The sequence below is a fragment of the Pseudorasbora parva genome, chromosome 20 (assembly GCF_024679245.1).
Source record: "Pseudorasbora parva isolate DD20220531a chromosome 20, ASM2467924v1, whole genome shotgun sequence".
NCBI classification, from domain to species: Eukaryota; Metazoa; Chordata; class Actinopteri; order Cypriniformes; family Gobionidae; genus Pseudorasbora; species Pseudorasbora parva.
Genome location: NC_090191.1, coordinates 29,542,277 through 29,567,655, shown reverse-complemented (window position 1 = coordinate 29,567,655; position 25,379 = coordinate 29,542,277). Strand labels below are relative to the sequence as shown.

At 36.1% G+C, this 25,379-nt stretch overlaps 1 protein-coding gene across 4 annotated transcripts in view; it reads right to left on the bottom strand.

Moving 5' to 3' along the window:
* The window catches only part of dennd5b (DENN/MADD domain containing 5B), a 49,635-nt gene extending 28,139 nt beyond the window's left edge, over nt 1–21,496 (bottom strand). For 2 of the 4 annotated variants that reach the window (XM_067428154.1, XM_067428155.1), the window contains exons 1-3: nt 21,137–21,496; nt 6,527–6,586; nt 2,902–3,011 (exon numbers count right to left, since the gene is read on the bottom strand). In XM_067428154.1, coding sequence (XP_067284255.1) covers nt 2,902–3,011; nt 6,527–6,586; nt 21,137–21,245 — 279 coding nt within the window. In that variant the 5' untranslated portion in view covers nt 21,246–21,496. The remainder of the gene's footprint in view (nt 1–2,901; nt 3,012–6,526; nt 6,587–21,136) is intronic. The other 2 variants (XM_067428156.1, XM_067428157.1) reach the window with 1 other exon arrangement.
* Between the last annotated feature and the right edge of the window lie 3,883 nt (nt 21,497–25,379).

Below are 25,379 nucleotides of genomic sequence, written 5' to 3'. Positions count from 1 at the left end.
AACGCAGTGAATCTGAGCTTTAACACTTAATTGAGAGAAGAAAAAAATCAGCTAAACACAATTAAAGCCACAATGTAATTTTTTGCCGCTAGAGGACGCTTATTCAAAACATAGGCGTAGCTTGATGAAGCCTTGATTTTGAGGAGCTTTTATTATGCCGCAGACGGCTTTTTTCGCTTCTCCCGGTCATGTGTATATGTGGTAACGCAGCCCTGTTTTATTATATTAGATACATCTGCGTGTGTTGAATTATGTTATAATGCTACTCTGTGCGTTCGCTCGGCAGACACTTGTTGCACGCTGCAGTAATCTAGACCGATATTAGTCATGGTAAAACATGGTATTCGCGGTAAATCACGAAAATGAGATTTAAACAATAAGACTAACAGTGTTAAGTTCTATAATAATTTGTTTTCTCGATTAATATATCCAAACAGTTGCTTAACCGGTCTAATAAAACACATCACGTATTAAAGCGTCTTTGGTATTTCCATGGATGCTTAAAACTGGAAACCGAGGGTAATGTGGGTATGATGTCATTGAGAGGCGACGCACAGACACGGTCCGTATCCTGGCTAAAATCGCTTATTTCTCTGCATGGATTTAAACATTAGAAACATTTGGGATAATGTAAGTACACAAGTCAACAAAATATATAACACTGTTTTAGTGGTTTTTGGATATTTTAAATTCCCAAATCTTACATAGTGTGCCTTTAAGAGTAACAAATAGTACCATGTTTGTTTGTTTATTTATTTATTTACGAGTTAGTTATGAATATTGGCGCAATACAAATATTAATATGTATTACTACTGTTACTTCAATAAATAATATAACTTTTATATACATATAAATAATATAAATAATTTATTTATGAGTTTATGAGCTAGGGCAATTGATGATGATGATGATGATGATGATGATGATGATGATGATGATGATGATGATGATGATGATGATGATGATGATGATGATGATGATGATGATGATTTCACTACTTTTAACATATTGACCAGTCAACATAGCTTTATAAAACGTACCCAATTTTTTTCAAAGTATAGCTGAACAATTTTTTGATGTTGCTGCATAAAAGCTTAAAATTTCATTTTATAGTACATTTTCAGCATGCTTTCTGCACTACACAAGGCAAAAATAGGAAGTACTTGGACCTACGCTTCTGCTCTGCTGTTATTGTGCTGCTCGCACATGCAGTGTGACTACTGTAACCTGTTAACATGAGCACCGAAATATACAGTGTCATTCGAGTGCCGTCTGAAACAGACAAGAACTGAAAAGATTGGGAAAAGAAAGGAGTGAGAGGACAGAGAGAACATAAGAATGTGGGAGTGAAAGAAAGATTAGTCAAGAGTGGAATTGAAAAATGAAAAGAATCACTGGGGGAATTTTATCCAGGCCTTGAAGGATTGAGAACCGAAAATGGAGTTCTGTGATTGCAAGCTGCCTTTCAAAGCACTTTCAATGTGTGTGTGGAATTTTCTAATTTTTTTATGTGTGAATCTCTGAAGAGAAGAGACTGGCCTTGAAAAATGACTCAACAGGAACGTCATTCCATTTTTTTGCTCAAATGATGTGATGGCATCACGACTGGCAGCGCTGTACAATTCAGGTGTTTCTTTACAGAGCGAGAACACGCACAATGAGCCGTTTCCATGCCGACGTAAGCAGAGAGCCTGGGTTGAATAATTGATGTTGGTGTCTCTACTGCCAAGCTTCCGCTTACGTTTGCTGATGGAAAGAATGACCTTGCAGCACGGGAACGATAGGTCGGAGGTTTTCGTTACCTCTGCATGTTCTGGGACAGTAACACAAACCCCACGGCTGATCACTGCATGCAACCACAGAATGAGTGAGAGTCTGTGTGTACACGTTATGACACTCCAAATCAATGCAGATACAGATCTCTCCCATGACAAATGTGAGAAATACTGAGACAGTGTGTGGGAACCTTTATTTCAAAGGGAAACAAAACATGTTTAGATGTGTCAGATGTGATTGTGATTTCTCGTAAAAAGTTCACCCTGGTTGACAAGCCTCACCATGCTCTGAAAGGCCTGTGTGCCCTAAACACACTTAAAGGGATAGTTCATCCAAAAACAACAATTCTGTCATCGTTTACATTTCGTTCCTTTCATTCATCTTTGGAACAGAAATAAAGATATTTTTTATGAAATTGAGCAATTTCTGTCCCTCCATTGACAACTACCACTTTGATGTTATAAAAAGTTTATAAACAGATCTTAAAACCAATCCATATGAATTGAGCGGTTTAGTCCAAATTTTCCGAAGAGACGTAATCCCTTTCTATGGTGAACAGATTGAATTTATGCTTTTTATTGACATATAACCATTGATCAGCGAACATAAACAGAACCGAACCTGCTTGACGTGCGAGAAGAAATCTCATTGGTTCTTGCCGAAGCTCAAACATGCTGCGTAACACAAGAATGAACCTCATTGGTTCTCGCACGTCAAGCGAACATGCTTGAGCTTCAGTTTACTACAACTGATGTGCAAGTTGATTATTGAAATTAAATATGTTCAGCGTATAAAGTGATCCTGTCTCTTCAGAAAGTTAGGACTAAACCGCTCAATTCACAACGAACTAGTTCTACAATATCTTATTGAACTTTTTGAAGAGTCAAAGTGGTAAATCGCTCAGATTTCATTACAATAATTATCATTTGTGTTCCAAAAATGAATGCAAGACTTACGGGTTTGGAACAACTAGGATTAGCAAATAAATTCATTTTGGGGTGAACTATCCCTTTAATACAACCCCCCCATACACTCTCACAAAAGGGAACATAAAAATAAAAGATTTACATAAAATGGAAAATAAAAATGATAATCAAAGGGGTTACTGTACTGAAGTTGCTTACCATGTTAACAGCATCCTGGTCAAATGGATTGCACTCGATGTTCTCTGGGTAGTGGGCCAGAACTTTGGATTTAAAGGTCCTTTTGAGGGGGCTCTGATCAAAGTTTTCCCCTGCAGAACGGAAATTAAGAGGAGAGTAAAGGCATGGAAACTTCTTTTAAATTATTCATATGAAAATTCAAAAATATCTATGGCATGAGTGTGTCTGAATTCTTATATATAGCGAAAGAAGAGGTTTGTCATGCGTCTCAGTTACACTGCATTAAACTAATACAATTTTAATGGATTCACCACTAAAATGCATAACTCCAGGTCTTTTGAGAGTCATCCATGTGAACAAGTTACAGAGGATTACATGCTTTTCATCTACTTAGTAGTGCTAAACCTATCTATAAACCTGTTTAAGAAAAGGGTAAACTGTATTATAGCTACAGTAAAATAATATATATATATATATATATTTTTTTTTTTAAATGGCATATTTTTCTAATGCACAATTGCACACCTACTTTGATGGCTTAACTGGATGGAAAACACTGCTGTGACATTAATATTAGTCTCTCAGGTACATTGAACAGAAATCCACACGTGCGTGACCCGGATACGACACCTGTCATGGGTATAGTGTTGATCTGAGCAGGAATCCTCACCCTCTAAACACAACACTAACATACTCACATCTGGATTTATTACCATTTTTTACCACACATTAGCAGACTCTCTCTCACACACACACACTCACAAGCACACGCACACACACACACACTCTCACAAACGCAGACTCACAAACACACTTGCACATGCAGACTCACAGACACACGCACATGCAGACTCATACACTCGCACACTTTTTTTTTTGCCCCATGATTCAAACATTTAGGCTTATACACTTAAATCATTGTTTGACTGACAACATGGGTCAGATGTGGAATATGTATTAATTAAACTGGGCTTTTCAAACTTTATTGACAGATATGAACCTATATATCTTCCATGTGAGCACCATGTTGGGAACATGAGTGCTAACCGCTACACTAAAGCTATGCTTGTACATTTTAGATACATTTCGAAATGAAAATCCTTTTTTTTTTTTAAGAGATCTACAACAAAAACTCACGTACGCAAAATGCCGAACACTGGATTTTGATAGCTATGATAACAACCCATTAGGACTAAGGCTGTTGCCCCAGCTGTTGTCGGTAATGCAGATTCAGTGGCCCAATGGGTTGGTTTTGTATGGCATTCTAGCTAAACGCGCAGCAATAGCCACCTACAACAAAAACTCACGTAGGCAAAATACAGAACACTGGATTCTGATAGTTATGATAACTATGTAACATACCCGCCTGATCAAATCAATTACTACATTTGTCTAGAGCACATTTGAAAGATAAAACTGGAGATGTACTGATACTATTCATTTGTTATGCTGGCACACAAAGATGGGCTAAAAGATTAGGAAGTCACTGTGTTGTAACAATTACATGAAACACAATTATATTTATTTTTTGCTTGGTGCATGTTCCGACATCTTAAACAGGCCGACACATGCCGCCTGCAGTGTTAGATGAAAACAGCATTGCTTTGACAGCAAAACACAAGTGGGAACAAAGATTGGAAAAGCGCCATGGTTGCCACAACAGCACAGATTACAGGAGCAGACAGTGTGTCATGCAGGATTTGGATCTGATGACAGTTAAAAAGGACAGATTTAAATCGAATGGATGTGAAGCAAACAAGATAGAGAGTGCAGTTAGCATGAAAAAATAAACAACTGATAAAAGGTACATGTTGATAAGATTTTTTTTTTAAACACTCAAAATAAGGCAGAAAAATGCTTTGAGGTAATAAAAATAAAATAAAATAATAAATAATAAAAAAGGTATGAGTCTAATTAACAATCTAGTCCTAATCAACTCAGTTTTGACTCGTGTATGACTATGAAGATCATTTGCGGCCGGAATCTAGTGGTGATTTGGCAGGAGAGACTGTGTGACAGCCCCAGGCATCAACTAACAGGAAAGGACAGGGAGGAGGAGACATCTACTAAAGCCCTTTAACAGAGAATCTGAGGCCGCGGGCATACACGTGCGAAAGAGAGACAGACTGATGCAAACACCCCATGAAGTGATAGCAGGAACAGCAGGAGGACAGTAGAAAAACAAGGCAGGGGGGAGCAAGAGATAGTCAGTGTTGCAAGAGAAGAGGAACTGATATAAATAACAAGCAGAGGCAAATGACCGACATTTAACTATGAGCCTGCATATCATTGACTGAGAAAGGACGAGAGGAAAAGAGGGAGGACGTAGTGAGGAGCCAAATCTAAAATGACAACAATGACCCCGTTTTTCACTTAGTATTCAACATGGTTAAAGCAATGGCTTGTCAAAATCAACTATTTTCTTTCATAATGCATATTCATTGTCATATTCAAAAACTATTAATTAGTTTTGAAATATTAAAACTTTAAATAAAATGTAATAACCTGCTATTTTTGTCTGTAAAAAAAATAATGATTTAACTTAACTTTAAATATTGATTTAACTAAAAAAGTAAGTAACCTGGTTGCCTTAAAATTTGATGTTTGAGTTGAGTTTATTGAAATTAAAAATTTGAGTTGGTACAATGAAGGGAATTGTTTTAAGAAATATAAACTCAAAATATTATTGAATCTGACATTAAAATTGTGATAAAAATACCTATCGATATCAATAAAATCACAATTTGGCATGTTTCACTGCATCATCACAAATAATTACCCAATATGCTTACAAAATCTTTTAATAATATTTCAATAAAGGTTGTCAATTCTCAAAAATGCTCATTGTATTACCTCAAATTTTTAATTTCAATAAACCCAAACTTACTGAAGGCATTCAGGTAACTTATTTTTTAAATATTTTTTTTAGTTATTTAGGTAAACTCGCAATTGATCTTGATCCATTCTGATATAATTTTAAATATTAAAATGTCCATTCTATAATGTTGAAATACATAACATAAAATTGTATTAACTCTTTAATATTTTGCCAAATGGGAAAAAATAAATAAAACTTAATTTATTCATTTTTATTAATTAACTGAAATTTGTAAATAATAATATTCAATTTACAACATTCTAAAATATTTCCATATTAAAATAGTTTGTCTAAATACAAAATATTTTATTTATATATTTAACCAATCAATATTAAATTCAATTATTATTAAATCCTGTAAAAATGTTATAATTTAATTAATATTAAAATATTAAAATGCTAACGTCAAGTTAAAATAATTGTAAAATAAAAATACTAAGCCTGCATCTCAAATGTGCATACTATCCATCTTAAATAGTATGTGACATTAGTAATATTCAATACTATTTAGGACAGATAGCACATTGGCTACATGTGAATTTAGTCAATATTATAATGTAGAGTATGAAACATGGCTCTTCGTTTCAAGATTTTGTGGACACAGGAGATTTGGGAAGCATATTATAGGAATACCAAGTTTGAACGACTTAAGATCAGATCATCCGAGGATCTTAATAACAGACGTAATCCAAAGGAACGGAGAATTGGAAATAAGAATGGAGAAATTGAGGGAAACTTAGCGGTGAGGAGGATAATGATGATGTTTACCTGCTGCCAAGGCCTCTGGGTCCCTGCCCTGTCGATCGGCCTCTAGCCATTGGTACAAAGCTGAGATGGCAAACACACAAACAGACAAACAAAAAGCAAAATGTCAAACCAAACACAGAAATGGAGAAGCAGACAAAATTAACTGATGCGTGACTACTAAACTCAAAGTGCAATGGCTTTGCAGACAGACAGGGTGTGTGTTATTTTGCAGGCTGAGCAGTGATGGAGGTGAAGTGAGACATGTTTTACAGCCTCTGCTTTGCAGAGCACAGCTTCACTGTAGGCCGCAATCTTGTTCATGCACTCGCAGAACCACTTAATGGTGGGTGTTAAAGGAACACGACAAAGCTGGAAAAAAATATCATGTGCAACCCACACACACACAATAACAGTCTTCAATGCATGGCTGACCAGTAATCTTCGATTTGACCTTACAATAGTTTGGATCATCAAAATTGAATGTGTGTTAATAAATATCACCCAAGACATTAATTATGCATGGGTGAAAATCTCAAACCCTGTCATTTGGATCATATTTCAATTATAGATCAAAAGATACAAATCTAAATCATATTAAATCAAATCAAATACTGAGAACATTAACAATTAGTTAATTACAACATATTCTGTTAAAAATATAATGCATCCATAACACATTAATGAGAATTAAGAGAATCTTCATGCGAATAAGGGTAATGAAAACTAAATTATAAAACATCATCAGTAATTAAAACAACTTAAATGCCATGTACACAATGTTAAAATGCAATAAATACAAAGAAGGTTTAGTTCATTAGGAAGGCACTGATTATATATTTCTTAATTAAAAAAAAAACAATAATATAATATAATATTATTAATATAATGATATGATACGATACAATACAATACAATACAATACAATACAATACAATACAATATAATATAATATAATATAATATAATATAATATAATATAATATAATATAATATAATATAATATAATATAATATAATATAATATAATATAAATGTAAAATTGAGACAGTGACTCAATTCCTAATAAATTAAAACATTCTTGGTTTTTTTGTCGTTTTTTTTGCATTTTAACATTGTGTAACATACATGCATACATACAAATATACATATATATAATAACAAAAAAGATAAATACAAGTCAGATGTGCTGTTATTGAGATTCACCCACACAGGAAGCGACTGCTGTGTATTTACAGGATGACTCAGCCTGTGTGTTACGAACACGTCACTGATGACTGAATGAGAATCAGGTACTCTTAGTTTGAACTCATGTGAGATCATAATGACCTCTGCAAACTGTTAAATCCAGCACCTGTCATGGTCTTCCGCAATTAACTCATATCATGTTTTTTAAAGCTGATGGATGTTAAATGCAAATCAGCTAAGTCTCAAAATAAGGACCATATAACACGTTTTTGTGTTAAATTCTTCGCAGTACACCAATCATTAAATCATGAGATGTTTTTATTCGAAAGCCATGCAGCAGTGGAACGGAGTATTGGATTTGTGATATTGAGCTTCAAAGACCAAAAATCTCTGGCCTCGCTCTGAGCACCATTCATTTTAAAAGTGCTGATGGAAGACTGGGCAAGAGCAAGAGACGGCACACAATGTCTCCCGCAAAGCCTTTGTCCATCCTCAACAGTGTTACGTAACTGAGCTCTTGCTCTGTGTGTGTGTGTGTGTGTGTGTGTGTGTGTGTGTGTGTGTGTGTGTGTGTGTGTGTGTGTGTGTGTGTGTGTGTGTGTGTGTGTGTGTGTGTGTCAAGTGCTGATCAGGCACATTGTGAGCACAAAACATTGGGGTCTTTTTGCTTCTCGCAGGGTTTGGACAGTCAGCACAGCTCCACTGTCAGCCTCATGACACATCTGCTTAAGCTGTAATCCAAAACAAGTCCCAGCCCGTGAAATCTTTGTGTAAACATGGAGGTGAAGCAAGAAAACCCTTCACTTACATGCAGTGGCGTAGCACCAAATTTTGGGCCCTGGGTACAAACCATCTTGCTGGGCCCCCGTACTATGTATGTGTATGTATAGAAAATGGACTTCCCTGCCTCGGTCCCTGGTTACTCAGTACCCCCCACGCCCCTGCTTACATGGTTTAAAATTGAAATTTCACACTTTAATTTGCTTGATGAGAGTTACTTTGAACGCCAGAGGGATGGAGAAAGTAGTAAGAGTCTTTCATCTTTAAGATATTTAATAAGATGGCCCCAGTGTTTTTATAAAATTCTTGAACCATTCAATATATTAAATTCAAATATCCTTCTGTAAAAAAATTCTATGGTCAAGAAGTTATGAGAACAAATGTTTTTAAATTGCTTCAACTCTCCAAAATAAGTTAAGCAACATAAGTTTTCAACTTTTTGACACGTTATACACGTTAAGATTCAACTAATTTTTGTTAGTCAGTTTAATATAATTTAAGTTGATTGTACTTAATTTAAGGCAGCAACTTTTTTTTTTTACAGTGAGGGTTAACCTCAAAGAACAAGCTTAATCGTTCAAAACAATAAGACTTTATCAGAGCATGAGTCACACAAGATTGTCAAGACAATTTTAGTTGCACACATCCAGGTCAAAGTTTACAGAGGATGAAACACTAGGTGTTGAAGTTTCAAGTTTGAATTCAATTAAAAAGTCATTAAAAGTCTAACTAAAATCATATCAGTCTGGATTTTGTATTTAAGTATTTAAGGTGTCTCCCAGTTTGTGTACTTATGCACTATTCTATGCCAGTTTCGTAGCATAAAGTGCGTTCAAACTGAAAATTACAAAAGAAAACGTGCACGTTATAATAATATATTGTATAATAAATTTACTTAATTAACCAAAAAAAATGAAATATGGAATGTTGGACAGTTCATGCATTCTATGCTGCTTTAATTATGTTGCAAAGGGGGCGTGATGATTAGACTCTGATGTTAAAAGACCATTTTACCTTAAAATATTTCACTATTTGGTGCATATAGTATAGTGCATAAATTGGAGCATAACTCTGTACAACCTGGTATACTAAACTTATTCTAAAGTAGAGTGTATGGGATGGCAAAACTGATTAAAAAGTAATACAATTACCATAAAATTCCAAATTTATGCAATAAAACTACCAAGTGAGCCTTCATATTTATCAATATGGTCAGAAATCAGAGTTTAAGAAGCATTCAAATCACACTTACTGAAAACAGTCACGTGTTGTTTGATAAGTCTTATCTGAGGACACAGGTTACCGATGAGTTGGAACTTGGTCAATGAACAAGTCAACATGACCAGTTCATGGACTCATACGGTGAAGGCTCAGCATATCCAATGGCGCAACCCTTTTGACGTGTTTGAGACCGTAGACGAACATATCGGAACATCTACAGAGCAACCAGTACAAACATTACATACCCAGAGCTAGGTTAATCTACTTTCGGACTGTCATTAAAGTAAAACATTTATATAATAAAAAGCTTTTACTTTCAACAATGTATTTTACTTGCGATCCATTTTGCTCTGCAGACCGGAGACAAAAATAATAATAATACGGCCACTGAAATTGCCTTATCTCAGTCATAATCTATTAGATGAGCACCATGCAGAGCGGTAAAGATGTTATGCAACTGGATTTATGCGCTTGTAACATAATAACATAACTCAGCAAGTTGACAAATATTGCCCATTTGGCAGCTGCCAGCTTCCAACAGCATTAAATGGCTCTAATCTAGAGCAATGATAATTATGACAGATATTTACCCAAAGCAGACACATTTTTCTACTTTGATGCAGGGCCATATAACCGCCAAATTCCCAAACTGTGAATTCTAATAGCAGTGAAAGTGCTAATATGCAAGTAGCTAAACATTTAATACTTGACAACTGCTTAAGGATAAAAACGTTCAGCGACCAACAGTAATAGCAAGTAATGCAAACTACTTGACATTTTTTATGAAATGTCCCCATTTTGACATTTATGTAAATCATAACTGAATTTGACGGCCTTGCCTTGATGTCTTTCAAACTTCACCAACATAAGCACCTCATATGCACTACATGGCCTAAAGTAAATGGACATCACACTGGAAAAAAAGGGTCATGGGTTTCTAGGTTCTTAACACAGTATAAAAACCACAATATGTAAAAAGGGCTCTATATAAGGACAAATGTCTTATATGATTGGATAATACTTGCATGTTTAATGGGTTATTTCATTGTTTTATTATTATTTAATCGTTTAATACTTATTGTGTACATGCAAGTTTTTGCAACAAACAAAAAAATATAACATTTTGTAGATATATCTATAATTACAATGTTGACCCTTTAACGCAATGTTTCCTCAACCCTGTTTTCTGGAGGCACACCAAAGTCGACAGCTAGAGAACACCCATGACGCACTGTGAGAGTTGTGCCAAATGAACAAAATACAAACATTATTTTCTTTAAGGCATGTCCATAGTGGTTTAAGACATTCAATATAAGTGGGATCCAAGCTCTTAAAGGATTAGTTGACTTCAAAATAAAAATGTCCTGATATTTTACTCACCCCCATCTCATCCAAGATGATCATGTCTTTCTTTCTTCAGTCAAAAAGAAATTAAAAGGTGCACCATCTAGTATTGTCGCAGTAAAATAACCACAAACCACTAGGCCAGTGTTATATATTTTGGTCAGTTGAGTACTCAAATGTTTCCAGCTATTTGTACATTGTGAGAAAACTGCTATTTTATTCAAGGACCCGGGACATCTGCATATGCATATGAGGGAGTCACCTGTCAATTGCGTCATATCTGTGTTACCTTCGGTTTCCAGTTTTATTCTGCCAAAGCGCGTGAACGCACAGCTGCGTTACCTCATAATCATGACCGGAATAGCGGAGGCGCCCGGAAACTGTGTCTCGTCGTCATAATAAAAGTCCTGCTGCTCGCGAGGCGCTTGTTGTTCATCTAATTAACAATCGCTCCAGCGGCCTTGCTCAGCTCCACTTGGTCCTGCTCTGCTTCATTCTACAGTAATGTTAATAACCACATCCATCAACATGATTTCAGCCAAAATTCTATTTTCCACAGATTGTGAGGTGAAGACTACATGTTCGAAGACGCTGAGCTCAAACTTGGCGTCATCAAACTACGCCTTTGTTTTGAATAGGCGCCCTCTAGTGGACGGAAAAGATGCATAGTGCACCTTTAAGTTTTTTGAGTTCCACTGCAACCAAAATGTTGAAGGTCCAAATCAATGCAGTATCAAAGAGCTTTGAAGGGCTTCAGAGACTCTACACAATCCCAGGAGAGGAATAGGGTCTTATCTGTCGAATCAATTGGTAATTTTCAAAAAACCTAAAATAGCCTAAATTGCTCATCTTACGTTGCTCTGCGCTCGCCAGTGACTGTGCCATTACGCCGAAACGTCACACTAGATGTACCACCCCAAGCGAACGTTCAAAGACGAATACAAATCCCCCCATTTCCCAAAAAAACATTCCATCTTTAACTTTAATATAATCCGACATCTTTGTTTTACCTTTTTTTTTTTTTTTGCTACAGGGCATTTGTATTAGTCTTCGCATTTGCGCTTTGTAAACACGGAGGAGGTACTTCCACCTACGTCTAGTGTGGCGTTTTCCGACGTAATTGTGTAATCACTGGCAATCACAAAGCAGTGCAAGATGAGCAATTTAGGTTAAAAGGTATGTTCTGTTTTTATATTTTGGAAAATGAATGATTTTTTTGCTAGATTAGACCCTATTCCTCGTTTGAGATCGCGCAGAGCGTCTGAAGACCTTCAAAGCCCTTTGAAACTGCATTGATATGGACCTTCAGCATTTTGGTTGCAATTGAACCTCACTGTTGAGGAGAAAAATCCTGGAATGTTTTCCTCAAAAAAAAGCTTAATTTCTTTTCAGCTGAAGAAAGAAAGTTATGAACATCTTGGATGAGATGGGGGAAGAGTAAAATATCTGGAAATTTTCATTTAGAAGGGAACTAATCCTTCATAAAGACTTGTTTTTACAGATTTTCCAACCCTGAGGGCCTTTTACCAAATCTGGTGTGGAACACTGTCCTGCACAAACCTGTATAGACCTTAACCCCCTATTGAACGATAAACAGACAGCGGGCCATTACCCAACATTAGTGCCTGACCTCACTGATGCTCTTGTCTTGCTGAACATTTCATATGTCGAAAGCATAGCAAAAAAATATGAATCCCTCTTTTCGCTGCCATAACAGCTTTCAGGAATTTGCTCCCATTTAGACATATCCAGTGAGCTAAGGCACTGATGTTGTGTGATGGGTTCTGGCTCATAGATGGGATTTCATTGGGGTTTATTCTACACAAAGCAAGGTCCATAAAGAAATTATTTAATATAGTATATCCTTTCTTTATGGGCTTTGCTGGAACACTACAATTAAAAGTTAATGACATAAATATAAAGAAAGTTAATGGCATGAATAATTACAGCTATGGCACATGGTGTGTTCATGTAAGCCCCATGTTTGTTATACAGTACTATGCAGCATTGAACTTCACTTGAAATTAAGAGGAGGGCAGATTACAGTTGTACAGAGTCTCTGAGTAGATTATGCTAACAGGCTTACCGACCCCCTCCCACCATCTTTGATCTTCATAAGCACAGTCTAGAAAGTACTGGTGAGAGTACAAACACGACTTTCCACTGCAGTACCTTTATTTCAATTTTCAAATGAATACAGTAATAGCTTATAGATAAAACACGAGACACTGAAAAAGTAAAAATTATGAAATGTTAAAGATAAAATACCCTGGGGGTTAAGTATGGAAAAAGGAACTGAAGAGGAATGGCTCAGCTACAGAGCATTGGCGTTTGACCTGTTTTTCCCCAATTCAGGCCCATTTGAGGGAAAGTCAATGGGGAGCCGGGGAGGTGTTAAAACATTAGCATAGCCATTGTTCCCATATCCACACTGGTGCATAGACAGATGGTCCAGGAACCAGTCCTCTTTGTGGCCGTCCACTACTGCCTTGTGTCTCTGCCTCCAGTCACAATACGAGCTGACCAGTGTCATTAAGAAACAATGAGCGGAGACACGTCATGCAGCCACAATGTAACAATGCACCATTTGACCCCCAATATTTGTATGTCTTGTCTGGACTGAAGTATTAGAAGTAGGGCTATAAACAAGTAATCGCATCCAAAAGAAAAGATTGTGTTTACATAAAATGTGTGTGTACTGTGTGTATATTATATGCGATACAATATTGCTATTAGTGTGTAAAATCTATTTAAATTATATTTAAAAAATAAATCAAAAATAAAACCTGAGAATGAAACAATTTGTGTTCCACATTCTTTCTGGGAAAATAAAGCATCGAAAGCATTCTGAAAGTGACCAGCAGTTTTTTAGCAAACATTTATGTTACAAATCGCTCACGTTTCGGTGTGTGTGTGTGTGTGTCAGACAGCGCGAGACTGCAAGTTATTGTTTTTTGCAAGTATAAGTTGCTTCAGCAGGTATGTTTGAAGCACCACTATGAAGTGAAAACAGCGCAGTTTCACATCCTGAGTCAGTGTTTAAATGGACAGCATTTATATAGAGCTTTCAACAGACCCAAGGCCACCAAAGCACTTTACATATATCCTCACATTTACCCATTCATACACCGATGGCGGTGTCAGCCATGCAAGGCGCCATCCAGCTCGTCGGGAGAAGCTGGGGTTAGGTGTCTGGACACCTTGACACTTGGTCAGTTGGAACCGAGGATGAAACAACCAACCTTCTGGGTGTAGTGATTATGTGATGGACAACAAATAGAGAGCACCATTTAGATTAGAGATGCACAATACAGCAATGCATATCAGCTATCATCAATCTATATTAGAGATTGAATTTTTCGGTATTCATCAGTATTGAATATTACAATTTTTACATTTGCTATAATCTACATTTAATTGTTAAATATAACAAAAAATACAAAGCTAAAAAAATTTAAATAGATGCACTGCAAGATATAAAGTCACAAAAGTGAGAAAGTTTGAAACTAAATGTGACATTTAGCAAATCTCACAATGAATATCTGTTTTTCATCCAGTACATTATAATGTTTTGATATTCATTTGTAGTACTTATTTTAGTGCATCATTGTATTTTTCATTTGGTTACACAAAAATAATCAGGATGAAAAATAATCAGCACATAAAATGCTAAATGTTAGCATTTTATTTGATAAATTAAAGGTAGACTGCAAGCAGATTTTCCTCATTTATGCTTATATAACTTTTGTTTTGATCCAGGACCATTTCAGATGTGTACTTCTTCCTCTTTCGAGATTCTTTACAAGACACAACATAGAATCAAACTGACCTGCAGACCATCAAGGGAGGCGAGTAGACCGAATTTTGCTCTGAAAACACGCATTTAAGTTTTTGTATGACTCACATCACTGCCTACAACAAACCACTAATGGCAGGCACACTGCTGGGTGAGTAAAATGTAGCCCTCAGCAGCATCTTTCCCCCCCCAAGTACTTAACTGGAGATGTTAAATGGAGATGATACAATGATACAGCCCCACTACAAATCAACAGGTACCTGAAGGGGACTAGACATTGTCGATTCTAAATGAATGACCTTTCAAGGTGTCAAATCCTCAGTAAATGAAGGTAATCCAAGAGACAAATCCCCTCTTTAGGTAGAGGTGTGAACGATGGAGACACACTAGAACATCAAAGATTTAAATCTTTTCCTCTGCCAAAGCAGCAAAAACCCATTTTATTGATGCATGGCAGGCACATCAGTAAGACACAAGATGAGATAAAGGCTTTTGGGTGCGGCGTGTTTTGCAGAGAACTGGAATTATACAGAAAGCGTGGACCACCAGAGCATAACAATTTGTGCATGTGCATGACTGTCATTCAAATTTTGCGTTTCATGCTTTGATTCTCATTTATTATTGTCCACAGTCACGACAACAACAAATACCAAGAGAGACTGCTTGCAAAGCAATTTCTTTCTGACATGTAGCAATCTTCTTCTCATAGTCGAACACAAGGGGCCTATTTATAGTCTTTATTTTATCCTACTCAGAGGACATATACTACACCCTCAGGCCTAGAATATAAGTGTTTGACAGGCCCTCTAAGAAACCACCAACTTTCATAGTTGAAAGAGAGGGCTAAAGAGACTGACTAATGAGAATGAGTCTGAAGAATAAATAAACAGATAAACAGATGAAAACATGAAAGATGGCAAGTACTGCAGCTTGTTTACCCAAATCACTTTGTCATGGAAGTAATTTTGAGAAAGTTTACGATAAGATACTGTGAGATATGAAACCACATCATGAGACAAAAAGGTTGCAAAATCAGTCACATTGCAAGACAAAGCCGCAAACTATGAAAAATAAACTGTGATATATATTGCAATTACAATTTTTGTCACAATAAGAACAAAATTACCTTGCAAGATGAAACAAGAAAGTTGCATTGCGATAAATTGTTGCAATTAGTAATAAGTTATAAAGTCACAATTATAAGAAATAAAATTGCCTTGGAAGATAAAGTTACTGTTTCAAAAAAGTTGCATTATATTGCATTATAATATACAGTAGTTACAACTACAAAATAGAACAACGCAATTAAAAGAAACAAAGTCAACTTAAGTCATATATATTAACATTGTGAGCTATGAAGTAGGAAATTAAATTAACTTGAGAGAAAAGTTGTAAAGAAACCGTTACAATTCCAAGTTACAAAGTCTTTACAAGAAACAAAATCACCTTGCAAGATTTTTGCAAGAGAAGTTGCAGCTACAAGGAAAAGTAGCATTATTTTAATATATTGTTGCAACTACAAGATATAAAGTCGCAATAATAAGAAATTAAATTGCCGTATGAGATAAAAAGGAGCAGTTTCAATAAAGTTGCATTGCAATATACAGTACGTTTGCAAGACAGAAGAAGGAAAACAAGAACCAAAGTGAACTTTTGTGATATAATGTGTCAATTACAAGAAATGGCTGCCTTGCGCGAGTCACACTGTGAGCTAAAAAATTGCAATTATAAGAAAAAATGATATTACGATGCAATAATTTAAAACGTAATTAAAAGAAACGGTCAACTTGCGTGATAAATTAACATTGTGAGAAAGTTGGAATGACAAGAAGCGTCTTACATTGTGAATTATAAAGTTGCAATTATAATAAATACATTTACCATAAAGATTAAAAAGCAATTACAAAACAAAATCAACTTACGTGGTATAAAGTAAAGTTACATTGTGAGTCGCAATTATGCACTGCAAGATATAAAGTCATAAATGTGAGAAAGTTTGCAATTAGCTTTCATTCAATGTTACGAGGTGGAAACGGTCTACTCTACTGGTCTTGCAGAGGGTGACAAGCTCGAAATACAGCAACTGTATTAATCAGAGCCAAGGACAACAGTCCAAATAACAAGCCCTGGCCATCAATGAAAGGAGGAACAAACAACAACTCTAAATGACATCAATCGAGGGGTCACAGTGTGTTTAAATAATGAATGATCACTTCAATTAACCGAGACAGTAAAAACAGCCTCTTAAATAAAAATCCTCCATAACAAACAGATTGTACAGAGACAGACCAGTGAAAGGGCGACCAGCAGTGATGATAATGCTGAAAAGCCCTGGGAAGGGGGGAGATCAGTCGTATGAGTGCAGGGCCCCTCTGGGATTGGAAGGCCGCATATTAAGTCATGCAGAAACACGCTGAGATACCCAGCAGGAAATGTGCATTTTGAACAATGGAACTGAGGAAGCAGGGCCAAAAATATATCAGGGAAACCATCTCTCACTCTTTCCATCTTCAAGTGGTTTGAATTACAAATGAGCGTTCTCATCTTCTCACAGGAGGTGCAACCAAAGCTAACCTTCAGAAACTAGGCCACCAGAGAATACAGGTGCATTAGGGTGGGGCGAGGGGGCTTTTCAAAACACCCGATATTGATCAAACAAGAACAGTAGGATAATCTTCAACAAAGGTTATGCTGTACATGGATCTCTCAAATGAAGCATCTCACAATGCTATACACAGTGTGAGGCTTATCTGAGCAACCCGGGGAGCTGATAAAATCCAAGCCCCAATGACACTGGACACACACAGTGGTAAATTAATCAAGTTCAAACTGTTTAATCATGATGAACTTTATCTGGGGAACCAGACCAATCTCACAGTGGAAAGTCGGGCCAACTGAAAGGGGGGAAAAGGCTGTTCTCTCTGTAAACATTACAAACCAGATTTTTAGATTGTGGTGCTGCTATGATGTTAAAGGGCTGAAGTGGATTTCCAAGGCATTGCCAAGTCCCAAATCTCTAGAAAGTTCTCAATTAAAAATTTGTTTTTGTCAATTGAAATAAAACCGTTCAAAAAGTATTAGACCTTACAGGTTTTATATCAATTAGTTGCCAAGGCAATTTTCCTTTAAAGCTACACTGTGTAGCTTTTTTAGTTTATTCTTAGCTAAAAACACTTAGTTCTTTCAAAAATACATGTGCTCATTAATGTATATTTACTTCTTTCAAGTAATAAAGTATTCTCGTAAGTTTATAATATGCCATTGAAAATACATCTGGGTGAGGGGTTCGAATGCCGGTCGCCATGTTGCCCCTCCTTCTTGAAAGTACATTAGCCAAAGAGGGACATACCCATAAATTCAAGCTTCGCCTTTCGCGTTTTAACACTCGATGGCACGGTGTCGAATGTGAAGAGGGGGGTTGCCATGTTTATCTTGGACTAAATCGGCCACCGTAGGAGTTCAAACAAAATCAGAATTGAGAGGAACAGAAACTATTATTGACTGGATGGCCATATATCCCGCTAGATGGGGGAAAATTAGCCTAGAAATCTAGACGCACCCTAGCGGCAGCAAATTTAATCTGCCCGCAAGTGTCATCTAGGAACTCTCAATACCCTTCTGAGCTGTATTCCCCTAACTCTTGCTGGACCAATCACATCGTGTATAGAGTCTGTGGGCGGGGCCATAATGACGACGGTCGAGTTGCGTTTGCGTGCTTCTAGTAAACACAGAAACTGGCGAACGGCGGCGGTCTTTCGAATCCGCTTTGACCGCGACTCTGGAAGACTTGGAGTTAAGCTTTTCTCTGAGAAAAGAACAGAGCGGCACTGAAGTCATTCTTAAAAAGGGAAGATGTGTTCGGAGTTTTACTGACCGGATACGGCGAATGTTTAATCTATCAACAAGCTCTGCTTCACCTTCGTTGCTCTGTTTCACCTTCGTTGTGCAGAGGGAGTTTGAAAGACAACCGTTTATCCCGCCCCTCAGATTGAGCCCTGACAATGGTGAGTTTCCAGACCAAACATCTTGATGTGGATCTGGCTTGTCAGGCTAAGGGAAAATATCACAGTGTAGCTTTAAGTTAGGCTACTTAAATTACCACTGAAATAAAAAAAAAAAGACAACTAATATTGAAAATATAACAATAAAAGCCAATTCAAAATATTAATTAATAAATCATTGTATTCAAAATTATTTTATTTTATTGGTAATTGTTGATTTTGGGGTTTTAATTATGCACATGACATTTAAAGCATTTAAAACATTTGATTTTAGTTTTTAGTGTCATTTTCCATTTCCCCAAAATAATGTAGAAATGTAATTAAGACCAATAATCAATCATTAACTATAGCTATCGTTTTATTCTATCAGCTAGAATGTTAATATAGTTAAGTGAATTTCTGTTAAACTTGCATCAGCTTGCATGTCCCAGGACAACTGCACAGGCTTAATTTATTGATTCTCACAAATATAGAGCTAAATACTTCTGTTGAAAGCTAAAATAGAAGCTGAAAGCAGGTTCATCAGTTTGTTGTGTTCCCACATGGCCTGCGCTGTACGCTCTCGGTTTAAAGCGACACATCTAATCCACGAGAGCATTATGCACGTGCGGCTAAGCTCTTCACACAGTTCACCAGCAGTCTGTTAAACTGTGTCAGGCCTTAAAAAGGTAGAGAAGTCCCCACATCTGTTAAAACAAGGCCAGACAAAGATTGGAGAAAAACAGGGTTAGAGTAGACAGTCTGGCTACTGGGATTACAAGTAGTAGTTGCTTTTTAAAAGCCAGATTTGCTCTGGAAATTACACTTGTGCTCTTGGCAAAAGCATTTGTGCTTTCAAATTAAGTCACAAGAAATATGTATATCGTATACGGGGCAATTAGTACGAACATAAGACTCACAGTGGCAAAAACACCACAACACAAGCTACATAATATCAGAGAATGAGATTTTTCACTTCAGTGAGTGAAATCAAAATGATCAGTAGTGAAAGCCACGTGAGCCGGCCAGCACTGGTTGCTCAATGCAAGTTCATGGGGGTGACATTTTGAACTGCAATACTTTGAGATGTCTTTTGAAACCCTGTAAATTCAGTATCCAATAAGATGTATAAGACCAATAGAAGTTCAATCAAATCAACCAAATCCTCACCATCTCTAAAAAAACACTATCTAAATGTAATAATAATAATAATCATATTTTATGTTCTTCAAGTTCTTTGACATCTTTAGTCCTCAAAACTGACTGATTTAGTTCTCTTCTCTCAGTGATCGCCTTATGTATCCATAAACCACTGTTAGATGCTCAGCCAATATGCCAACAACAACAGATATATCCAGTTATCAGATTTGACACCACCATGAGACAACTAAAAACATTTAGACAATCAGTATTTAAGGAGGATGATGATTGTTTTTGTTGGATACCTTAAGGCTGAATGCTGACCGTTCCATCTTTACCATTGTATTGCTCTGATCCCTCCTCCAACACTCAACATACGCATATGCAACATATGAAATTAGGTATTAAATTGTAGGATCTGATTTCATCTATATATATATATATATATATATATATATATATATATATATATATATATATATATATATATATATATATATATATATATATATAGGTTTAATAGGGTTACACAGACTTTAGTCAGATGCTATGTTAAATTCATATTTGTAAGTAATTCCACTGATCATGTTTTCTCTCAAAACCATCATAAGTCAACTCCATCACACAAAGCGTAAAGACAATTTTTGGGATTTTAAGGTAGCCTACTTTTCCTGATCATTAGCAACATCAGGAAAACAAAATGGCTACTTTAATACATATGCAAAAATACAGTTAGACCCCATTTATCTCATGTCTGACTGACTGTGTTCAATTCAATATATAACACATTGTTTTTATAAAGATGTCTGCTGACTCATATTTGTATCTTGGTATGGTGACTTGAGTGTTATTCGTATGCAATTAATCATATTTTGTGAAAACCTCAACTATATGATAAAGAGATTAATCCACAACAATGCACTGAAACCTATACTTTTGTAGCATGTTTCAAAAATCAGTGAGGCTACACAATTTCTTAAGGTCTCACTCCCATGTCAAATTCAAGTCTGTTATTCCCAGCCAAGCATATTAAAACATTAAATGCATATACATGTCCTAATATCAGGTGGCTTATGTGATTCAAGCAGGGCTCATAAGAAATCAGTGCACGTCAGCTCGTGTTTATTATACATTTTGACTCCTGTGTTTCACGCTACAATTTATAAAACGCAATAACTCAGTCTTACCTGCCAAAGCATCGGGCTCTAGACCCGTTTCGTTGTCTATTCCGCATACGATGAAGTAATGTGCGAAGCGACAGGGCGCTGACCCAGAGCCGCTCATAGTCGCGCTCATCTCGGCTCGAGCTGATCCGCTTTGTCCGCGTTTGTTATAACGTTACAGACCCAACCAGCTCCATATCTAGCGTCCCCGAGCAAATGAAATGAACCAAAGCGAGGTTGTAATAAAGGCTAATAGCTTTTATTTCGTGCAGTAAGCTTCAGAAAACAGTCTGTGGCGATCTAATTTGGTTTGAAGAGCGTTTGCTGCCGTGTCTTCGAGTTGTATCTGCTTTCACGAGCTCACTCCTGTGCTCGCTCGCGCACTGACGCACCGCTTCAGCTGATCACACACAGCCAATCAAGTCCTTTCAAATGTTTGACCACAATTATTTGTCTAAAAGAGAGTGTGCAGTGATGTACGCACTACCTTTTCAGTGTTATGATCAGCAGCAAAAATAAATATATTTTTCATGTAGCCTATATCGCGTTTTCACATCAAATATTTTTATTATAGGCTAGCATCAGAGTATTCATGAAAAATATTTTATTTGCTCATATATCTAGTGTTTTAATACATTCCTGAAAAAAAGATTAATTAGTTCTACGTGATTATATATTGCAAAACAGCATAACTTAGCCTACTACTGTTTTAAATGATAAATATTGAGTTGAAAAAAGCTGATTTTTTTTTTTTTAGTGAGAGGTGGTAACAGTTCTTGTAAAGTTTCAGATTTCTTGCCAGAGGATGAAATGTTGTGTAGGCATATATTAGCATTTTAATTGTAATTTTATTGTATTATTTATTTATTTATAAAGTGTATTGAGTCCCCCTAGCTGGACTTTGCCACCTAGCCTAGTGGAATGTGCACTAGTGGCCAAAAGTGATGTCCAGAGGGTTATTAGTGACCCTAAAAGTTCGATTCGAACCATCAACATATGAGAAAATTGAGGATTTTTTATTTTTATTATTATCATTTTTTTAAATTACACAAAAAATATTTGGCAAAACAGGCAAACTACAGCTACAGGTTTTATTTGACTATGTTCTCTCTTGTTTTTGCATCTGCTTGTCATTTCTTTCTATGAAAGCCTGACAAAAAATTATTTCCGCACAATTTGGCATGTTTCATTGCATTATCACAAATAAAACAATCGACTCAAAGCACAACTATGCCTTATAATTGCAAAACCTTTAACAGATTTGTTATATATTTGAATAAAGGGTGAAAATGACAATATTCCTAGGCCGGACATTACTTTTGGCCACTACTGTAAGTGTGACTGTTTGGCAGCTCTGAAAAAGTTATTGTCCAGCTAAAGTAAGTGTTTGTTTGATTGATTAAATTCCATTGTAAAAAATCATTAATTATTTATTTTGTGAATTCAAAATTGTGGCCACACTTTAGTGCCAGAAACCATTTTCAGCTAAAGTAGAAAACTTTTAATGTGTTCTGGCCATTCATTTGCATGGCAAACATTGTTTGGTGGCTTGAGAATGCAAATGGTTTTAAGATTTAAGCAATTTATTTTATTTCACTCTCAAGTCCACTTTCTCGTTGTGTTGAACAGGTGGCAATACAAATGTCCAGAAAGCAGAAGGAATTGGTATGCGTCAACATTTGTCACAGTTTTACATTGTCAACTATTTGTCCAAGACGGGACTAAATCTTTATTTGAGAAAGCAGCTCGGTCTAACAGTCCTAAAATGTTCTCTCTTAGCCTGGTCATCCGGCACCTCTTCCATTACTGTCGGGCTATTATTCTGGGTCAGGATCCTAAAGTTCCTCAGATCATTAAGCTGCTGGACTGTCTACTATATCATGGTCTTGGAACATCCCTTGCAGTGTGAAAACCTGAGTATGCCCAGTGCTGTGGAGGTTCCCTCAATGAGGCCGTTTCTGGACTTGTCATATTGGAGGCAATATATGCCACTGACATGCGCTGTCACTGAGTGTTTTACCGTAACATTAAGATGAACAACCTGCTCATCAACCCAGAAACCTTTCAAGTCAAGCTGATTGGTGTGGGGATCTGCTGAGAGAGTCTGGCTATGACTTCTGTGGTATGTATTATATGTATCAAACCTGCTTAGGACTTAAACTATAGGGACAAGGTCATCCATATCCCACTATTTTAAAGCTTTCCCTTCAGACCCTTGAGTACAGAATGGAGGGCATGGTACCAAGGGAAGCCTGCTACTGTATGGTCGCTTAGAGTGCTATCATTCGCAATGGTGTGTTGAAAACCAAGGACCTGCTGCCGATTGGTCTGGGGCTGGGCGAATGGTTTCAGCTCGGCTTGTCAGATGGTAAGATGACATCCATCACAACAAAGAAGACCGATTGTACTTTTCAAAACAGAACAAAGAAAAAAGGCGGGAAAAGTAACATCTGAAAAGTTTATACCAGTCAAATTTGATAGATTATTACAAAGACATCAATTGTAAAGTTCAACTCTCTCGTCTCCCTCTTTCTCACATCGTTCTGCATAAATGCTGTCATCTGATTCAGCGTTTTCTGGAGCAAGACCAAAGCCAGCGAATTGGACTGAATTAAATTCTCCTTTTTTGGTTTACAGAGTTTCCCTGATCCCTCCACATTTTGCGGGGATGGTAAGCATTGGTAACACCCGTCCCAAAATGCCCTTTCACATCATCATCATAATGAAACTACATTACAGTCAGCCAACCGCTGCTCCAGAGGTTCCTGCATTGGCCAGCCCAGAGGTGTCGTTCTCTCCATCCCTATGCAGTCTGTGCCATTAAAGTTAATCAAAGAACAAAAGACAGAGAAAATCACTCAGGGCTCTTGACTGATTAACTTTAATTTATACAGTGATAAAGATGAAGTGATATTTTACATTTGATTATTTTATTAAATATCTGTATTTCTTACCTGAATACTAAAGTTAAACCTATTCGAAACACCTAAATCAGTTTATCTTTGTTCCATTGAATTTATTTGTGCTATCACTTGTTTGTTTCTTTGTTCTTGTTTTATTACTGACTGTTTACGCATCTTTATCAATGTGAAATTATGTATTAGAATATACAAATATTTTACTAGTTTTTAATGTGCATGATACAGAATATTATGTGATTAAATTTCTGTGTGATCAAAGTTAATCGATTGACAGTACTAGTTTTTACATATCCAAGTCAAATATTATCATATTTCAATAACTATTTGAAATGTGCCTAGTAGGATTGATAAAACAACACTAGCGTTTACTGATTTTTTTTATTATGCATTACTTCAGTGCGATACACATTTTAAATATCCTGCTCATTCTACATAAATCTGCTCGGTATTATATGATTTGTCAAAATATTCATGATATATTATATAGCATATTACAATAACACCCTCTGTTGGTTAAACTGATGTATTACTGCCTCTGCATTTGTTTGTATGTAACGTAATTTATCGTGGATCTATCTGTTTTCTAGTTCACTAAAACAAAAGCTTGTTGGTTTAACTTAAAAAAGTAAGTAACATTGTTGCTTGTTTTTTTAGGTCATTGAAATTTAAAAAAATGAGTGAATACAATGATGGAGATTAGGAATGAATTCAATATGGTTCAGGGTAAAGTAAAAACTTCAGTTTTTAAATATCTATGTCATACATCTCCAAATATTGTATTGTAGTAGCAGACCAGTGGTTTATAGTCTTTGAGTGCCTCTCAATCTGCACTGTAAAAAAATATTTAGAAAAAAGTTACTTGGTTGCCTTAAAATTTTGAGTTCATTGAAATTAAAATTTTGAGTTAATACAATGAACACTTTTTGAGATTCGACAACCTTTATTAAAATATTATTAAAAGATTTTGTAAGCATATTGGGTAATTGTGTGTGTTTTATTTCTGATGACGCAGTGAAACATGCCAAATAGTGCTATTTTCATGATTTATTAAATGTTTTATGTGGTTCAGATACAAATATATTTTGAGTTTCTATTTATTAAACAAATTTCCTTCATTGTATCAACTCAAATTTTCAATTTCAATGAACTCAAAAAATTAAGGCAACCAGGTTACTTACTTTTTTAAGTTAAACCAACAAAAACCAACAATTTTTTTTTACAGTGTTGGGACCGGGGTTCAAATCCCACCAAGAGCAAATTTTAATGCTTTTTAATTCTTCAATATCTATGTATTTAAATACTGCCACATTGATGTAAGATCAACATATTTACTATTATTTTCAAGC